We start from the raw sequence: 18080 nt of genomic DNA on the forward strand, positions 1-18080 counted from the left end.
TTTAATGCGCCAAAACAGAGAAATACGATTTATATAACCAAATAAAGTTGACCACCAGGCACATATATGAATGTTAGAATTTAAGAAATAGAACAGTAAACAGTTTTCAATGGTTTGGAAAGCAAAACTTTGGTTGTATCAGGTCTACAAAGAGATTTGGCAAAATTCATTTGCAATCTGGAACTGGAGGTATTTGATTTTACAAAAGCATTCTTGTAGTAAAATAGCATTCCCCCCTTCTGAAAAGTGCAGGTTTCCATTCTAGTAACAGTCATCTACTCCAGCAAGGTTAAAAAAATTATATAACCTATAAAATTGCATTGTCCAGGTATCTTAACCCCTATATAATGTGATATAATACAAGTTATACTGAAACTTTTATTTTTTTTTTTATTTATTTCTCCACTCCTTCTATGTTTTGGACTCCAGGAGGATGGTCTTAATTATTGATTGGCAGTTTTCTAGCTGCAGTTATACAGACTGTCAATCACTAGTAGGACCGCTCACTGGACTCCACCAAATATATTGATCTGCTCAGCTTCTCCTGCTCTATACACATGCTGCCTGCAGATAAGACACCTTCTTCAATGTGACAGATTGAATTTTAAGGATTTTTTGAGGGGAGGAAAAGTAGCTGATTTTGAATGCCTCAAAAAAAATTCCAGCGGCATAGCATTAGGCTGCATTTACACTGGCAGATTAGCAGGCAGGATGGTTCCTCGTTCCTGAGAAGGGACGGGCCCAAGGCAGCGTTCACACACCAGTCATGCAGCAGCTCTGTGCCTTTGTGGATTTTTTTTTTTATGGTTTCCTTGCACAGTTATGGAAACAGCTGCAGGATTAAGTGATTGTGCAGGAAAACCATATAAAGACCTCAGCGGCACAGGGTTGCTGCGTATATAAAAAAAAAAACACAACTTGTGTGTAAGTGTAGCCCAACAAGCTAGGAAAATGCTCATTTGTAGCGTGAAATGATTTTTAAGCTTGCTTAATAATAATAATCACTCTCGACAGCACTTCAGCCTGTGCACACAGAACATGTGCTACCGAGAGCAATAACAGTCTAGATAGGCAGACCTTGTCTATGCGCATCAACAGGCTCGGAAATGACTGCTGAGCGGATCCGATGTAGCCGATCAGTGGCTAGTATGAATCCATGGGCTGGGTACGCACTTTTTGCGTTGCAAGCAATGTGATGGTAAGTGTCACACCAAACAAAGCTGAGATCGAAGTATCTAAAAGGTTCAAGTCCAAGTTTGGCTAAGTAGAATCATTCCATCTTGGGGAAGGTCCACACGCCCGGATTGTCTCACCCATATTATGGCAAGAATTCGCGTCTTGTTACCTGAACAGCGGCATATCTTCCCTGGTGGACTAGTGAACCTGCCCTTATTCTTCAATCACTTAAGATTTGTTATACAAGTTACTGGATATAGAGGCTGGTGTGGAATTCAAGTTTCTTCCAAGTCTTCTATAAGTTAAGGCACAACAGGCAAGAATCAAAAAAAAAAAATAAATCCCTTATAGGAATGGAAAGAGCGACTTCTCCTCTCTTCATTGAAGATTTTGATATCCGTGCGGTTTTCTATACAAGCAGTAGTGCTGAGTTATAAATACAATGTCAAAAATAATAGAGAACAGGCCCAAACCAAACTTTGTGGGGTCACCAAATATTAATTTCCATTCATCTGTTGAAAGAAAAGAGGAAAGAATTTTATTGTGATGCCATAGTGTGCTCATATATAAAGCGCTGTTCACATCCACGTCACAGGCTCCATCACGTGACAGATATTGCAGAGCGTCGTACATTCGTGTATAAAGAGAAGTCACATTGGGGGTTAAATGGAGCCTATGCAACCATGCGCAGAGAGAGAAGAGACAAATCCTTATATTATGTCGCATTGGTCAGCGGTAATGTGGGCTCTGTATTATTGCAGCTGTAATCAGAATGGAGCAAACGTTAGGGCCCCATACACATTAGAGAATATGCCGATAGTCTAATGTGTAGGGGAGGCCTCCAGACAACTGATTTAGAAGAGATACGGATCTGGCGTGTCCAATTTCGGACTGTCTCCTTTTGTTATCAGTAAGATAAGCCGCTAGGAGAATAGTTTGGCAAAAAGCACGAACGGTTCTGTATATGGGGGACTGAGGAGAACCATTGTTTGGCCGTCCGCTATCTATTGTGTATGGCAGGGTTCCCCAACTCCAGTCCTCAAGGCCCACCAACAGGTCATGTTTTCAGGATTTCCTTAGTATTACACAGGTGATAATTGCATCACCTGCACAGGCAATAATTCCATCACCTGTGCAATACTAAGGAAATCCTGAAAACATGACCTGTTGGTGGGCCTTGAGGACTGGAGTTGGGGAACCCTGGTGTATGGGGTCCCTTAGATCATAATGTTATAAGGTGATCTCAATGCAATTCTGTAGGACTGCGACAGGTACAGGTAACGCAGGAGGAACACAAAGTATCTTGCAGGCACCATGTCTGGATCCTGGCACTTAATATTGATCATCTGATTGCACAATAAACTTCAGGTGATGGCTGAAGCTCTGACCTAATGCCCAAGTACGTAACTGATAATGGGGGCAAAAAAAATCTACTGCATATAGTTTCACTGGAATGTAAGATGGCCGTAGTATCAGCAGACCGTCACAGATAACCCTGTCCTTTGAAGGGCACCGCTCCCTACACCTCTTATCTGAGGCAGTACTGTACACCTCTCACTACATTTTTGAGGATCTGAAGCTGTCAAAACTCCTGCCCCCACCGCTGTTAGGGCTCGTTCACATGACTATACATTGGATGAGTGCAACCCAATAAAAAAAAGGGATCGTGCTCAGACCAATGTTATTCAATGAAGCAGTGTAGATTTGCATGTTTTTTTCGGAGTCATTTTCGGCGTTAGTAAAAAAAATTACAGCACGCCACGATTTTACCCCGAAATCGGATGGATTCTAGAAAAAAAAAAATGGAAGCCATACAGACCATCAGTATGGCGTGTGATTTTTACATATATATTGCAGCTCTGTAAGATGGGAAACTAAATGGTCCTGTAAGATTAATAGCTGCTGAGTAAAAAATAAATGTTTTTATTTATATAGCGCCAACATATTCTGCAGCGCTTTACAATTCAGACAATATCATCACTGTCCCATTGGGGCTCAGAATCTACATTCCCAATCATTATGTCTTTGGAGTATGAGCGGAACCTGGAGAAAACCCACACGCACACGGGGAGAACATACAAACTCCTTGCAGATGTTGTCCAGGACCCCAGCGCTGCCGTGCTAACCACTGAGCCACTGTGCTGCCCGTAAAAAATGGATTGTATACGGATGACCAGTGAGAAAAAAGGTGTCCAGTGCCCCTGGTTGAGAATGGGACTGATATTTGTATACACTCGTGTGACCCCCGGCCTTAAAGTTGTTTTTCTTTTCAGCATTCTGCAGGTCTGTGTTAGAGACAGCCGGTATTCACCCTCCCCGTATCCAGTGATACGTTCTGCTGGCTGCAGCAGTGATGTCACGTCTAGCTATATACAGCACGAGCCCCCACACAGCCCCCTATATACAGCACGAGCCCCCCACCCAGCCTCCTATATACAGCACGAGCCCCCCACCCAGCCTCCTATATACAGCACGAGCCCCCCACCCAGCCTCCTATATACAGCACGAGCCCCCCACCCAGCTCCCTCTATACAGCACGAGCCCCCACCCAGCTCCCTCTATACAGCACGAGCCCCCACACATGCCCCTATATACAGCATGAGCCCCCACACATGCCCCTATATACAGCATGAGCCCAGGCAGTGGAGCATGTGGTTGGAGAGAAAATACGCTATGCATTGTAGAATATGTAGTTCTAGAAAATAAGGTGACCGGCAGCGGCGCACATGGTGGTGGTCACCCGAAGAGTGACAAGAATCCGTGAAGCAATGGGGAAAGCTAAAAAAGATACCGATGAGAGCACATTGGGGTGCGTTCTGCCTAATGATAGTATGATTTCTGAAAGACGCCATTTGGCATCGGACATCTCCTTAAGGCTGTGTGCCCACGATGCGTTTTTTAAGCGTTTCCGCAGCGGCAATTCCGCTGCAGAAACGCTTAAAAAACGCTTGGTAGAAGGCCTGCCATGTTCCCCAATGATAATCCGCATGTGCTTTGCACATGCTGCGGAAATTTCCACTGCGGATTATTATTGCAGAAAAATCTGCAGCACTACCAATTATTTTGCGGAAGTGCTGTGTTTTCGCCGCCATTGACTTGCATTGGAACGCATGGATTACGCATCACTGCATCTGCACATGCGGTTCAATGTGCGGATGGTACCCGGGTTTGGAGAAGAGGAGAATGTCCTCCGGACCCGGGTACCATAGTATCTGTAAAAAAAAGAATAAAATAAAAAAATATACATTATACTTACCTTCTGATGGCCCCCGGTGTCCTTATCCAATCCGTCCTGGCTTGCCAGCAGCTCGCGGTGGACGGACACCGGGGGCCATCAGAAGGTAAGTATAATATTTATTTTTTACCATTCTTTTACGGTCACACTATATAAATCCATGTCGGTTGCACGGATTTATATAGTGTGACCAAGTTGTCAAGCACTTTCCAAGTGATGCTAAAATCGCTTGGAAAGCGCTTGATAACCCGCACGCACAATGATATTCTTCGTATTTACCGTTATTATAGGATTGTAGAAACATCTGGATGATACTGAAGCTGCCGCCTGTAAAATCCAGCAGCACGTTTCCAATGCTCCATCCCTCTGTGCTTTTCCGGCGGAAATTCATGTAAGCCTGAGGAATAAAACATAAGGATTGGGTACTTAAATCAACATGCCCGATCCTTCTCTCCCGACAAGATCTGCCAGAGTCAGCTTCTCTAGGAGACCCATGACCATTAGATGATCAACCGGCTCCACCAAAATCAATGGGTTTAATCAACTTTAACCCAATGTTTTATGGTGGCCTTTTGACTGCTACTATCTCCAGAGATCCCTGGATTTCTGAATGTAAAATTTGCATTATAGTTCTTACAAAAAGATGGATGTAATTTTGAAATCACATCTTACCACTGATATATTTCCATAGTACATACTCAAATAAAAGTTTTAAGAACTTGACATTGTGGACAACGCCCGGCTATTTTGTGTTACTTGACATGAAATTCCCATCCCTTTGGGTAACCTCTCTCTATCTCTCCATATACCTTATTACTGGACTAGACCATTTGATCGGTAGTGAAGAAAGGAGGATATAATACGGTACAACCATCCAGGTTGATCAGTAGGTTACCTGTGGAAAGTATTTAATCAGTGTAATCGCCAGCTTTATATAGGAGAAGCAGAATAAGAACTGGAGCCAGCTCACTTTTCCAGCCACGGCCACAAACAGCATGGAAAAGGCAAACAGCCAGGCAACGATCAAGAAGACAACCGCCACTTTAGAGACCTTCTGGGCGCCTCGCTGCAAAGATCACAGAAGGCTGGAATAAGGACAACAGTTGTGCAGTACAATTTATTACATACGGGAAGGAGGATTATGCTTAGGAGCCATGGTTTAGTAGATAGAGCCTTCCTATACACTTGGGTGGTGTCTTGTACAGACCTTCTACAATGTAAGTCTATGGAGCATCAGAAGTAAGCTCCATAGACGCACATTGCAAAAGCGACCTCCGGTCCAGACAAAAACCCCTGTGTGATCTGACAAGTCCGAATTGCAGTCACACGAGTGGGAAGAGGATTGACGCATCGCTTGAAACCAGGGAACATGGCAATCGGTAAGTATTTAATTGCATTTACATTACATTGCATATACATTAAGACAAGTTTAGAGAAGATTATATTTCTTGTGAGTGCTTCTTTAATAAAAAAAATGAATGTATAAAAAAATAATTTCAGTCAACTACATTGCACCAAGCCGGATCTCCAGTTATTGTGGTGGTCTCACTGGGTCTTCTCCTATACAGCACGGCTGATGGGATGCACTAAGTTGCCCACTAGCAATTCTTCCCCCACAATCCTTAGAAATTTATTTCATAGGAAATTAGAGTTGCATTTTGATAGAGGCATAGACTAGAAGCTTACAAGTATTACAACCTGACATGGGCATTTATCAGGCAAATGTATGGACACTATAGGTGACGCAAGTATTTTTAGATTTATGGTAGAAATCTGGGAAAAAACACTTAAGGGGATTTTCTCTTTCAACAAACTGGACCCCAAATCCTTGCAGACATGTAAAATAGCAAAGCCAGATCGTACGTACCCTCCCCCGGTCCAGTCCTGCCACTGCTCCAGTCTCAGTGTTTTGGCAGCAACTAAGATATCACGTCAACACTGCAGCCAATCACTGAACTCAGCGGCTCTGCCAATGTAGATGGCACAGGCCGCTGAGCTCAGTGATTAGTTGCAGTAGTCACGGACAGCAGTCCTAATGGCACTGCTGCACCAATGTGAACAAAATCGCTGGTGGAGAGGCAATACCGGACTGGCAGGGAGGGAGTAATGCTGATTTTCTTTTTTTTTTTTTTTTTTACACACAGGATGCCTATACCATAAAAATGTAAACCTGGACAACTCCTTTAAAAAGGAGCGTCACCTCTCCTGGCTGGTCTATCTGGAAAATACTTGCATTCGCCATGGAATAACAATTCTGGAGTATCGGTTCTTAGACTCCGCATTGTGCCATACCGCCTGCAAATGTATGAATAAATTAATGACAGGTACCAACCTCCCTGTCAATAGAGCATGTCTGCCAATGTCAGCGCTGACTCGGGGTGTAGGGACATGCTATCCTGGTGAACTGTATATTCGTTACACTTTTAGCTTGGCTGACGACTCTCCCCACCTGCTTTCCCTTGACTGGTGGTCTGAACATTGGAGCTGGAGCACGTTCTATTCCCATATAGTCATGCATGAAACATTTTTTTTCCTAATCCCAGTTACTCTCTAATCCCTTCGTTTGGTTATATACTGTCATAATTAACCCATGTTAACTTATTTGCTTTTAGATAGAGTTAGGCTTTATATAAACACATATTTACGATGGTCAAGTGTCTCAGTAACATTTACCTGGACACCTGAAGATCGGTAATAACCAGCTGACAAAGGAATTTCAAGGACGTCAGCTAAAAATAATCTCCTCCTACTTACGTCATAAATACAGCACTGAATGATTGTAACCAGTGTTAGGAGCACGGCGTGCAAGCTAAAAAATACGTCATTGGCATCCACCGGAATGACACCGTTGGGGTAGATCTGAAGAAACTGCTCCTGTAACAAATAATTGCACATCTAGTATTGTGGATGTACAGAAGCAATGAATGAACAGCACAGAACACGTACCCTGACAAACGGGATCCAGAAGAGGCCGACGTTGAAGACACTATATGCAATAAAGCCGGTCAGATTTAACACCAAGAAGTCAAAGCTCAGGCCCACGACACTGAAATAAGCAGAAAGACACAAAAAAGTATATTATACATACATACACACAGTGTGAGAGACAGTATCTTTAAAAAAATAAATAAATAAATAAATCAAGAAAATCACATTGTATGATTTGTACATAATTAATTAGCATTTTATTGCATGAAATAAGTATTTTGATACAATGGTAATAGATAAACAGAACTTAATATTTGGTACAGAAACCTTTGTTTGCAATTACGGCGGTCAGACATTTCCTGTAGTTCTTGACCAAGTTTGCACACGCTGCAGCAGGGATTTTGGCCGCCTCCTCCATACAGATCTTCTCCAGATCTTTCAGGTTTCGGGGCTGTCGCTGTCCAACATTGAGCTTCAGCTCCCTCCAAAGATTTTCTATAGGGTTCAGGTCTGGAGACTGGCTCAGCCACTCCAGGACCTTGAAATGCTTCTTACGGAGCCACTCCTTAGGTGTCCTGGCTGTGTGTTTCGAGTCATTTTCATGCTGGAAGACCCAGCCACCACCCATCTTCAATGCCCTTACTGAGGGAAGGAGGCTGTTTGCCAAAATCACGTGATACATGATCCCATCCATCCTCCCTTCAATATGGTGGAGTCGTCCTGTCCCCTTTTCAGATAAGCACGCCCAAAATATGATGTTTCCCCCAGCATGCTTCACGGTTGGGACGGTGTTCTTGGGGTTGTACTCATCCTTCTTCCTCCAAACACGGCGAGTGGAGTTGATACCAAAACATTGTATTTTGGTCTCATCTGACCACATGACCTTCTCCCATGCTTCCTCTGGATCATCCAGATGGTCATTGGCAAACTTCAAACAGGCCTGGAAATGTGCTTGCATGAGCAGGGGGACCTTGCGTGCCCTGCAGGATTTTAATCCATGCCAGCGTAGCGTGTTTCTAATGGTAATGTCTGAGACACTGGGCCCAGCTCTCGGTAGGTCATTGACCAGGTCCTCCCATGTAGTTCTGGGCTGATTCATGACCTTTCTCAGAGTCATTCTTACCCCACGAGAGGAGATCTTGCCTGGAACCCCAGACCGAGGAAGATTGACAGTCATCTTGTGTTTCTTCCATTTTCTAATAATTGTGCCAACAGCTGTTGCCTTCTCACCAAGCCGCATGCCTAGTGTCCTGTAGCCTATCCCAGCCTTGTGCAGGTCTAGAATTTTGTCCCTGGTGTCCTTAGACAGCTCTTTGGTCTTGGCCACGGTGGAGAGGTTGGAGTGATTGATTTTGCACACAGGTGTCTTTTATACATATATTGAGTTCAAACAGGTGCAATTAATAAAGGTAATGAGTAGGAGGGCTTCTTAAAGAAAAACTAACAGGTCTGTGAGAGACAGAATTCTTGCTGGTTGGTAGGTGACCAAATGCATTTTATTGCATGAAATAAGTAATTTAATTATTTTATTTGAATATCATACAATGTGATTTTCTGGTTGTTATTTTTAGATTATGTCTCTCACAGGTGAAGTGTACCTACAATAAACATTACAGACCTCCATTTTTGTAGGTGGGAAAACTTGCAAAATTGGCAGTGTATCAAATACTTATTTTCCTCACTGTATGTATTTAAACTGATCAGAGCCAAAGTATCACAGCGCTCATCTCTGTTTCGATACGACAATCACACTTTAACCTCTTCTCGACATGGCCAATTTCCGTTTTTTTTTTTTCCTCCCCGTCTTCCAAGAGCCATAACTTTTTTATTTTTCTGTCCACAGAGATATGGGGCTTATTTTTTGGGCGACGAGTTGTACTTTTGAATGACCGCATTCATTTTACCACACAGTATACTGGAAAACGGGTGCGATAAAATTGTTTTTTGGGAATTGTTTTTATGGTGTACACTGCGTGGCAAACATGACCTCGCAAATAGGATTCTGCTCATCAGTACAATTACAGCAATACCAAACTAGTCCAGTTTTTTTTTTATTATTATTTTAGTGGTGAAAAAATTTTTTTATTAATTGTGTCCCATTTTCCGAGTCCGTAACGTCTTCATTTTTCAGTCGATGATGCTATGTGACGGCTTTTTTTTGCAGGGCGAGACATCAATTTTATTGATACCATTTTGGGATAGATATGAAATTTTGATCTCTTGTTACAGCGGCAACCCCCCCCCCCCCCCCCCAAAAAAAGCGTAATTTTTTGGCATTTTTGAATTTATTATTTTTTTTTGTTACGGTGTTTACGAAATCGGGTTATTTTTAGGTCTTGATAGATTGGGCTTTTCTGAACGTGGAGATACCATATGTGTATTTTTTAGTTTTTTCAATTATCTTTATTCTTTATTTTTAAAAGGGGGAAAAGGGAGAGGATTTGGACTTTTAGGTTTTTTTTAAATACAGTGAAAAGTTTAAAAAAAAAAAAGGTATTTATTAGTCCCCTTAAGGGACCTGACTTGTCAGTACAGGAATAAGCAACAAGAAAATGTGAAAAAACCCTTGCACGTGGCACAGAGACATGTTTCTGGGGGTACGAGAGAGGTAGATATATTTTAAATAGATCATCACCTTTTCCTTCTAAAGTTTGTAATAACTTGAGGGTAGAAAGACACAGACCAGGCCAGGAAATATATCCAGCCAATAATCTGCTCTATGACTTCCACTGCCAGGCTGTGGATCACCAGGAACCGGATCCTTGGTCTGGAAACAAGAAGGAGTTAAGAGGTTAAATTGTTATTGATATACAGGGAGAAAACTGCGGCATCCACATTTGGGGATCACATGTGACCTGATAGTGAAAGCTAAGCTGTTGGGCGGCTCAGGGCAAGGATATTCCTCAGTCCGGCAAAGACGTCAATTGTGGCCAAGAAGAGGACAGCCGAGGATCTCCGGCACAGAGCTCCACAAATCTGGACTTTCGATGTACCATAAATTGGATCTGTCACCAAATTTCACATTACAAACGGCATACATCAATCTTAGACCTGATAAGGCTGTTGTCTTTACTTTGAACATCAATGCCACCATGGCTTTATAATACTTTTTGAATGTTTTCCTACCGTATATATGAATGAGTTCGAGCTGAACTCATAAAATGCTCATCTTAATATCAGGATTATCATAGTGTTATTCTGACAATAACTACACCAGCCACATCAGGTCTAAGCGATCTATTTAATAATAATGTATGCTGCTTGTAATGTGAAATCTGGTGACCGATTTGTTATGGAAAACATTCACTTTGGGAATGTAGAAATACCTTTAGGACTATAATGTTATTATAGGGGATGTCTTATAATTGTTCTTCAGGAGCACACTACTCCTTTGCCTCCTGTTTTTCTGCTTGTGGGGGGTGGTGCACTAATGAAGGCTGGCAGCATGGTTGCACAGCAGCCCGATCGGTGCCCTCTTCAGTGCCGACAGCTTTGCCTCTGCAGCATTAGTGGATCGCAACGATCCGATACAGCCAACTTCAGAGCAGCGCTTACAAGCATTAAAACAATGAGCTTGCAAGTGCTGCACTCTTTGCCTAGGAAGTCGACCACCTCTAATAGACTGGAGAGGTGGCCAGTAACCCAGCCAATGAGCAGTATGCTATAGAATTAAAAGCTGCTCGTTTTTACAAGGAGTTTGCAATTTTACCCTATTAACAAGATGACAATAGCCCTTTAATATGGTGTGTGCCACTATTTTTCTGAAAGTAATTCTTATTTAGTATCAGCTAATTAATTTACAGTCCAGATTTCCAAGTGTCAGCTTAGCTTTACCCCCTGCAGGCAGTTCAGTACCCTAGGTACCAGTTCCAGGTATGGATGTCATCTGTTCGGAGATCCGAACTTATAGATTAGTATCTTATAGTATTTACACAAAAAAATATCTAATAAGTGTGTACTTTGACGAGCCAATGGGCGACGTCAAATGACTGCCCATCGGCTAGATGTAAGCATATAGGCGCTTGTTTAATGGTGTCTTTAAACAGGCCGGCCTCGCTTCTATGCCCACAGAGTGATCATTAGCACAATCATTCTGATCGCATAGAATATCATTGTCCTCGGCAGCACATGTCCTGTTTACACTGGGCGATGTGCTGCCGAGAATGAAGATTTTTAAACAAGCTTAAAAATTATTATGTCACCCGATGAACAAGTGTTTTGCTGCCTGTTTACACTGGCCGATAATTGGTAAAAGATCGTTCTTAGGAACAGTCAGTGTAAATGCACGCTTAGGTATTTAACGGCAGAACACCAATACTAGTGTTACTGTTCACACAGCTCTAAAAATATTTCTTCCTGTGTGCAGTCCTAGTAAACAGTGCATCCAATATGAAAACAAAAAAGGAACAATAATATATATATTTTTTGCACACTTACCCATTTATTAGTAGGTGCACTCACCTATTCGTGTGGGAATTATTGCTGTGCAGATAAGCGGTGACCTGCCCCACATCTTCTGCCATCACACCGAAAACAGAATGAGACGAATTTGCTAACAAGATAATCTGAAGGAAAAGAGAAACGGAGAAAATGTAGACAAGATTTACACAGCAGCACAAAGTCCTTACATGGAAGTTTGGGATGGATACACTATAGGAGCATATACAGTGCCTACAAGTAGTATTCAACCCCCTGCGGATTTAGCTGGTTGACACATGCGGAATTAACTTGGCATTGTGACATTTGTACTGTAGATCAGCCTGGAAGTGGGAAATGCACTGCAGCAAATTTTGTTTTTGTTTTTTTTTTTTGTTTTTTTTTTTAAAACGTAAAAAGTTAATTCAGAGTGTCATTTATTATTCAACCCCTCAAACCTCAAGAATTCTGTTTGGTCTCCCTAAAGTATTAAGAAGTAGTTCAGGCACCAAGAATAATGAACTTCACATGTGTGGATTAAAGATCTCTTTTGCCAGCCTTTTCTGACTATTTAAGACCCTCCCCAAACTTGTGAACAGCACTCAGACATGGTCAACATGGGAAAGACAAAGGAGCATTCCAAGGCCATCAGAGACAAGATTGTGGAGGGTCACAAGGCTGGCAAGGGGTACAAAACCCTTTCCAATGAGTTGGGCCTACCTGTCTCCACTGTTGGGAGCATCATCCATAAGTGGAAGGCTTATGGAACTACTGTTAGCCTTCCACGGCCAGGACAGCCTTTGAAAGTGTCCTCCCGTGCCGAGGCCAGGCTTGTCCGAAGAGTCAAGGCTAACCCAAGGACAACAAGGAAGGAGCTCCGGGAAGATCTCATGGCAGTGGGGACATTGGTTTCAGTCTATACCATAAGTAACGTACTCCACCGCAATGGTCTCCGTTCCAGACGAGCCCGTAAGGTACCTTTACTTTCAAAGCGTCATGTCAAGGCTCGTCTACAGTTTGCTCATGATCACTTGGAGGACTCTGAGACAGACTGGTTCAAGGTTCTATGGTCTGATGAGACCAAGATCGAGATCTTTGGTGCCAACCACACACGTGACGTTTGGAGACTGGATGGCACTGCATACGACCCCAAGAATACCATCCCTACAGTCAAGCATGGTGGTGGCAGCATCATGCTGTGGGGCTGTTTCTCTGCCAAGGGGCCTGGCCATCTGGTCCGCATCCATGGGAAGATGGATAGCACGGCCTACCTGGAGATTTTGGCCAAGAACCTCCGCTCCTCCATCAAGGATCTTAAGATGGGTCGTAATTTCATCTTCCAACAAGACAACGACCCAAAGCACACAGCCAAGAAAACCAAGGCCTGGTTCAATAGGGAAAAAGTCAAGGTGTTGGAGTGGCCTAGTCAGTCTCCTGACCTTAACCCAATTGAAAACTTGTGGAAGGAGCTCAAGAATAAAGTCCACATGAGACACCCAAAGAACCTAGATAACTTGGAGAAGATCTGCATGGAGGAGTGGGCCAAGATAACTCCACAGACCTGTGCCGGCCTGATCAGGTCTTATAAAAGACGATTATTAGCTGTAATTGCAAACAAGAGTTATTCCACAAAATATTAAACATGGGGGTTGTATAATAATTGACCCACACTTTTATGTTTAAAATTTAATAAAATTCAACTGAGCAACATAACTTTTTGGTTTGTAAGATTTATGCTTCTGTTCATAAAACCTACTCTCGTTTGCAGTTTGAAGGCTCTAACTTATTTGCACCTTATCAAACCAGCTAAATCTGCAGGGGGTTGAATACTACTTGTAGGCACTGTACGTGACCGGATATTACGTAGGAGCACATGTATAAGCAGATACACTATAGGATTATAGTCCTGCTCATAGTTACTGGCACCCACGAAGTTTAAGTACATAATGTGGAATATCTCCGGAAAAAAATGAATCAAGTGAAGCAGTTTTTTTGTATAGAGCACTCGTGTTAAATATAAAAGAGCAAATGGCAAACAATAATAACAGAGTTCATTATAACGAGGTACATCAGATGTCCGTCATGATGCCCATTGTCTTATGGGACAAGATAGAGCGGCGTGCAGTGATATAGTATATACAGGAGGCCCATCAGAGCCCGAGAATTACCCCAACAGCACCAAATACAGTTCCCAGTATTGGCCGGTGCGCACTAAATGTCGCTGTTTAGAGGAAGTACAGTAATGGTCGGACGACACAGATTACAAGTGGTAAAGAAACAGAACAAAGATAAAATGTTGCTCTCTTTCCTTCCTGTTGCAGACTGATATCCTGCTATGCTTAGCAAATAACCAACATATATTAATTGAGTCAGCTGAATATGCTGCCCTATATAACACACACACATATATATATGCAGGTGCATCTCACTCAATTAGAATATCATCAAAAAGTTAATTTATTTCAATTCTTCAATACAAAAAGTGAAACTCATATATTATATAGAATCATTACAAACAGAATGATCTATTTCAAGGGTTTATTTCTGTTAATGTTGACGATTATGGCTTACAGCCAATTAAAACACAAAAGTCATTATCTCAGTAAATTAGAATACTTTATAACAACAGCTTGAAAAATGTTTTTAAAATCCGAAATGTTGGCCTACTGAAATGTATGTTCAGTAAATGCACTCAATACTTGGTCAGGGCTCCTTTTGCATCAATTACTGCATCAATGCGGCGTGGCATGGAGGCGATCAGCCTGTGGCACTGCTGAGGTGTTATGGAAGCCCAGGTGGCTTTGATAGCAGCCTTCAGCTCGTCTGCATTGTTGGGTCTGGTGTCTCTCATCTTCCTCTTGACAATACCCCATAGATTCTCTATAATAGATTCTCTATGGGGTTAAGGTCAGGCGAGTTTGCTGCCAATCAAGCACAGTGATACTGTTGTATATAAACCAGGTATTGCTACTTTTGGCAGTGTGGACAGGCGCCAAGTCCTGCTGGAGAATGAAATTTCCATCTCCAAAAAGCTTGTCGGCAGAGGGAAGCATGAAGTGCTCTAAAATTTCCTGGTAGACGGCTGCGCTGACTTTGGTCTTGATAAAACACAGTGGGAACCTACACCAGCAGATGACATGGCCCCCCAAACCATCACTGATTGTGGCCTCTCCACTCTTCCTCCAGACTCTGGGATCTTTATTTCCAAATGAAATGCAAAATTTACTTAGTGTGTCAGTGACTACCTTCTGGACATCTGTCAAGTCAGCAGTCTTCCCACTGATTGTGGAGCCTACTGAAAAGAGACTAAGAGACCTTTTTAAACGCTTACGAAGCCTTTGCAGGTGTTTTTTGTTAATTATTCTAATTTACTGAGATAATTACTTTTGTGTTTTCATTGGCTGTAAGCCATAATCATCAATATTAACAGAAATAAAAACTTGACATAGATCACTCTGTAATGACTCTTTATAATATATGTGTTTCACTTTTTGTATTGAAGAACAGAAATAAATTAACTTTTTGATGATATTCTATGAGATGCACCTGTATATGTTAACAGCTATAAATGTTAATAACTATAATGTGATTAGGTGATAAATGTTGCTTAGGAGATAACCCTATAAAACATTATGTATAACCCTTGCACAGGATAGATAATAAATGTATGATCACTGCTGATCCCCCAACAGATTAAAGAAGTCCCCTATGTGAATGTAGCAGTAGTGAGCATGTGCGACCATCGTGCCTATAGCCAGCACATGAAGCAGTGGTCGCACATGCTCACTGCTGCTCCTTCATATGGGGGCCCTCATGATCAGTGGGGGGGGGCCAGAGTATTTATTACCCCTCCTGTGCAAAGGTGATAATTGTTGCTTATGGGACAACCCATTAAAGTAGACAGGTGCACCCAGATATATGGGAGTCACGCCAAATTTTTTAGTTTTTAAAATTTTGAGAGCATCTGTAAATTCATTCACATTAGTGAATATTTATCAAAACTACTGTTTGCCAAATGCGGAGTATGTATCCTGTGAATAATGAGAGCTGGAGTCTGCCTGGTTCCTGTAGGATACAATTCTCTCAATGTGTTTAAACCCCACAACGCTGGCACTTCACCCGGCGGTGCCAGACGTACGCTGCACATTACTTACTTCTGCTGGAAGACGAACAATTGTGCTGTTCTTTGAAGAATACGTAACGTTGAAAGTAAAAAGAACGGTTTCATTCAATGGAGCACTGCAAAAACAAAAAACATTCACATAAAATATCACTGCGGGAAAAGTTTATGAGCAAAAATATTCAGGTCATCAATATAGGCTTTCTAATAACCCATTTGTTCAAGCAGTGGACAATACCCAGCGCACCAGTGAGTTCTCCAAGACCCTAAATGGGACAACACATCGGTCTCCTCCAATTAAAAAAAATTACTCAAAGGGGTATTCCCATCTCCAACATGTAGTCGGTGTAATAATAATAATAATAGCATTTCCAGAACACTTACTCTACAGTAAGGCTTAGGTTTTTCATGCTTCCATTTTCTATGGTCACAACGTCTGGGATAGAAATCATGTTCTCAGCATGAAGCCCGGCCGATGATGGGGGGCCGTCAGCACCTGCAACTCAACAACATGTTCTCAGTGCCAACGTCCAGCAATGAAACAGTCTGCAGCTATCGACGGGTTAATTCAGGACCACTCACCACAAAATACTAATAACCTGAGTAAGAAGAGGGCGAGTATTGTAGACTTTGGATTTAGGGTCACCTCCATGGCTGTACGGCTCGGTCTGAGCTGTGGAGAAGAAATTACCATTGCACGTTATTAGAAGTAGACCCCCGACACCCAACCTAATCTAGAAGTACCCGATGCTTCTAATAGACGCTTACATTACATCGATTCCTACTGTACTTAAAGGGGCTGTCCATTATTGATAACACTGTACCAATGGGCTAGGGGGGTGGGAAAAAAAAAGAAGCTACGGATCTTCCAGACCAGCGCCACCACTGGAATCAACATCCGGACCGGTGCTGCAGCATCCAGCGAAGGCATCACATGAGCGTTGCAGCCAATCAGTCGCCGTTGATCACCTGCAGTGTTCACATTTCGTCCCTACCAGGACCCGGTGTCAGCACCCGGCATACCCAGGCAAGTGCTGAGGCCGCTGCACTTGAGGGGTCCACTTGATACAGATTCCCATTGGCATTATTCAACGTATATCCACCATCATCCATGCACGCTACATGTATGGAGTGGGTTCAGGAGCTGAGCCTGCTCCATACAGCACGGCTGTGTTATACAGCCAGCATCAGTAGTAGCTAGCTTTGACCACAATGCGATTGTACTTTGCCAATGGCATTTTCATGGCATCGAGGAGCGGTAACGCCCAGTTGTCCATACGTTTCTAGGAGGAATAACAGAGGAACAGCACCGAGTTATAAGAAAAGATGGAGTTTGCCTTTAAATACATGTGATTACCACGTGAGTCTGATAGACTGGATGGCATTATTGCATACATGATTAGCCTGCAGCCAGTCACACAGCCGCGTCCAGACCGCTGCGACCTGTCGCGCATTTGCGATCGCATAAAAAATATACAAAATCCAACATTACATTTTTGGAGGCTATTGCAAAACGTCAACTATGGGTGTCCCTCGAGTGCTGGACACCAGGGTGACGTACTCACAGCCGTCATCTGAGGGGTCCAGGTCCTAATAAAGGGGTTTTCTGCTCCCTGCACTATAGTATATTTAAATAAAGCAAACTCAGCCTTACTCACCCTCCCCAGGTCCAGTGCTCAGTCTCCCCTGCTGCTCCTGGTGTCTATTATTGCCTGCAGCACTGGTGTCACATCAACAGCCAATCAGTGAGCTCAACGTGGCTTGTGCTGTCTACTCAGAGTTCAATGATTGGCTGCAGCGCTGTTTTTAAAAAAAAAAAAAAAACACCTGTGGACAGGAATTTACAAAAGTGGAAAACCTCTTTAGGACCTGTAAATATCTAGTTATGCCACTGGGTGAGGGGCAGGGATGAGAGCTCAGTACTGCCCCCTCACACTACCAGGTCAGTAGGGCACAAGCAACTGCAGAAAAAAGTCCCAATACCATGACGTCACGTGCCCAGCCCCTCAGCCTATAGACTGTGCACTGTCACTATGGCGGACACTGACCTGTGCGCCCTCCTCGTCTATCAGCAGACCGGCCACTCCGTGCACCTCACTAAGTCCTCAATTGTCAATGTAGTCAGCAAGCCCCGCCTTCTTCCTTGTTTACCTCGTGACACGGCGGCAGAGGAGAAGCCTGGCTCAGGTCTGTCCTTCAGGCGCC

General features: G+C 42.9%; 1 protein-coding gene across 1 annotated transcript; it reads right to left on the reverse strand.

Annotated features, from left to right (window-relative positions):
- CTNS (cystinosin, lysosomal cystine transporter) lies at positions 1–18046 on the reverse strand. Its single transcript, XM_073668029.1, has 11 exons — positions 17924–18046; positions 16458–16548; positions 16260–16371; positions 15910–15994; positions 11801–11904; positions 9975–10106; positions 7358–7457; positions 7166–7285; positions 5307–5477; positions 4691–4808; positions 1–1688 (listed from the first exon to the last, which is right to left on the reverse strand). The coding sequence occupies exons 2-11, from the start codon at positions 16525–16527 to the stop codon at positions 1555–1557; spliced, it is 1146 nt and encodes a 381-aa protein (XP_073524130.1). The 5' UTR covers positions 16528–16548; positions 17924–18046; the 3' UTR covers positions 1–1554.
- Positions 18047–18080: the final 34 nt, after the last annotated feature.

The sequence above is a fragment of the Phyllobates terribilis genome, unplaced genomic scaffold (assembly GCF_046119375.1).
Source record: "Phyllobates terribilis strain yellow unplaced genomic scaffold, ASM4611937v1 Scaffold_2__4_contigs__length_985480577, whole genome shotgun sequence".
In the NCBI taxonomy this organism is placed as follows: Eukaryota; Metazoa; Chordata; class Amphibia; order Anura; family Dendrobatidae; genus Phyllobates; species Phyllobates terribilis.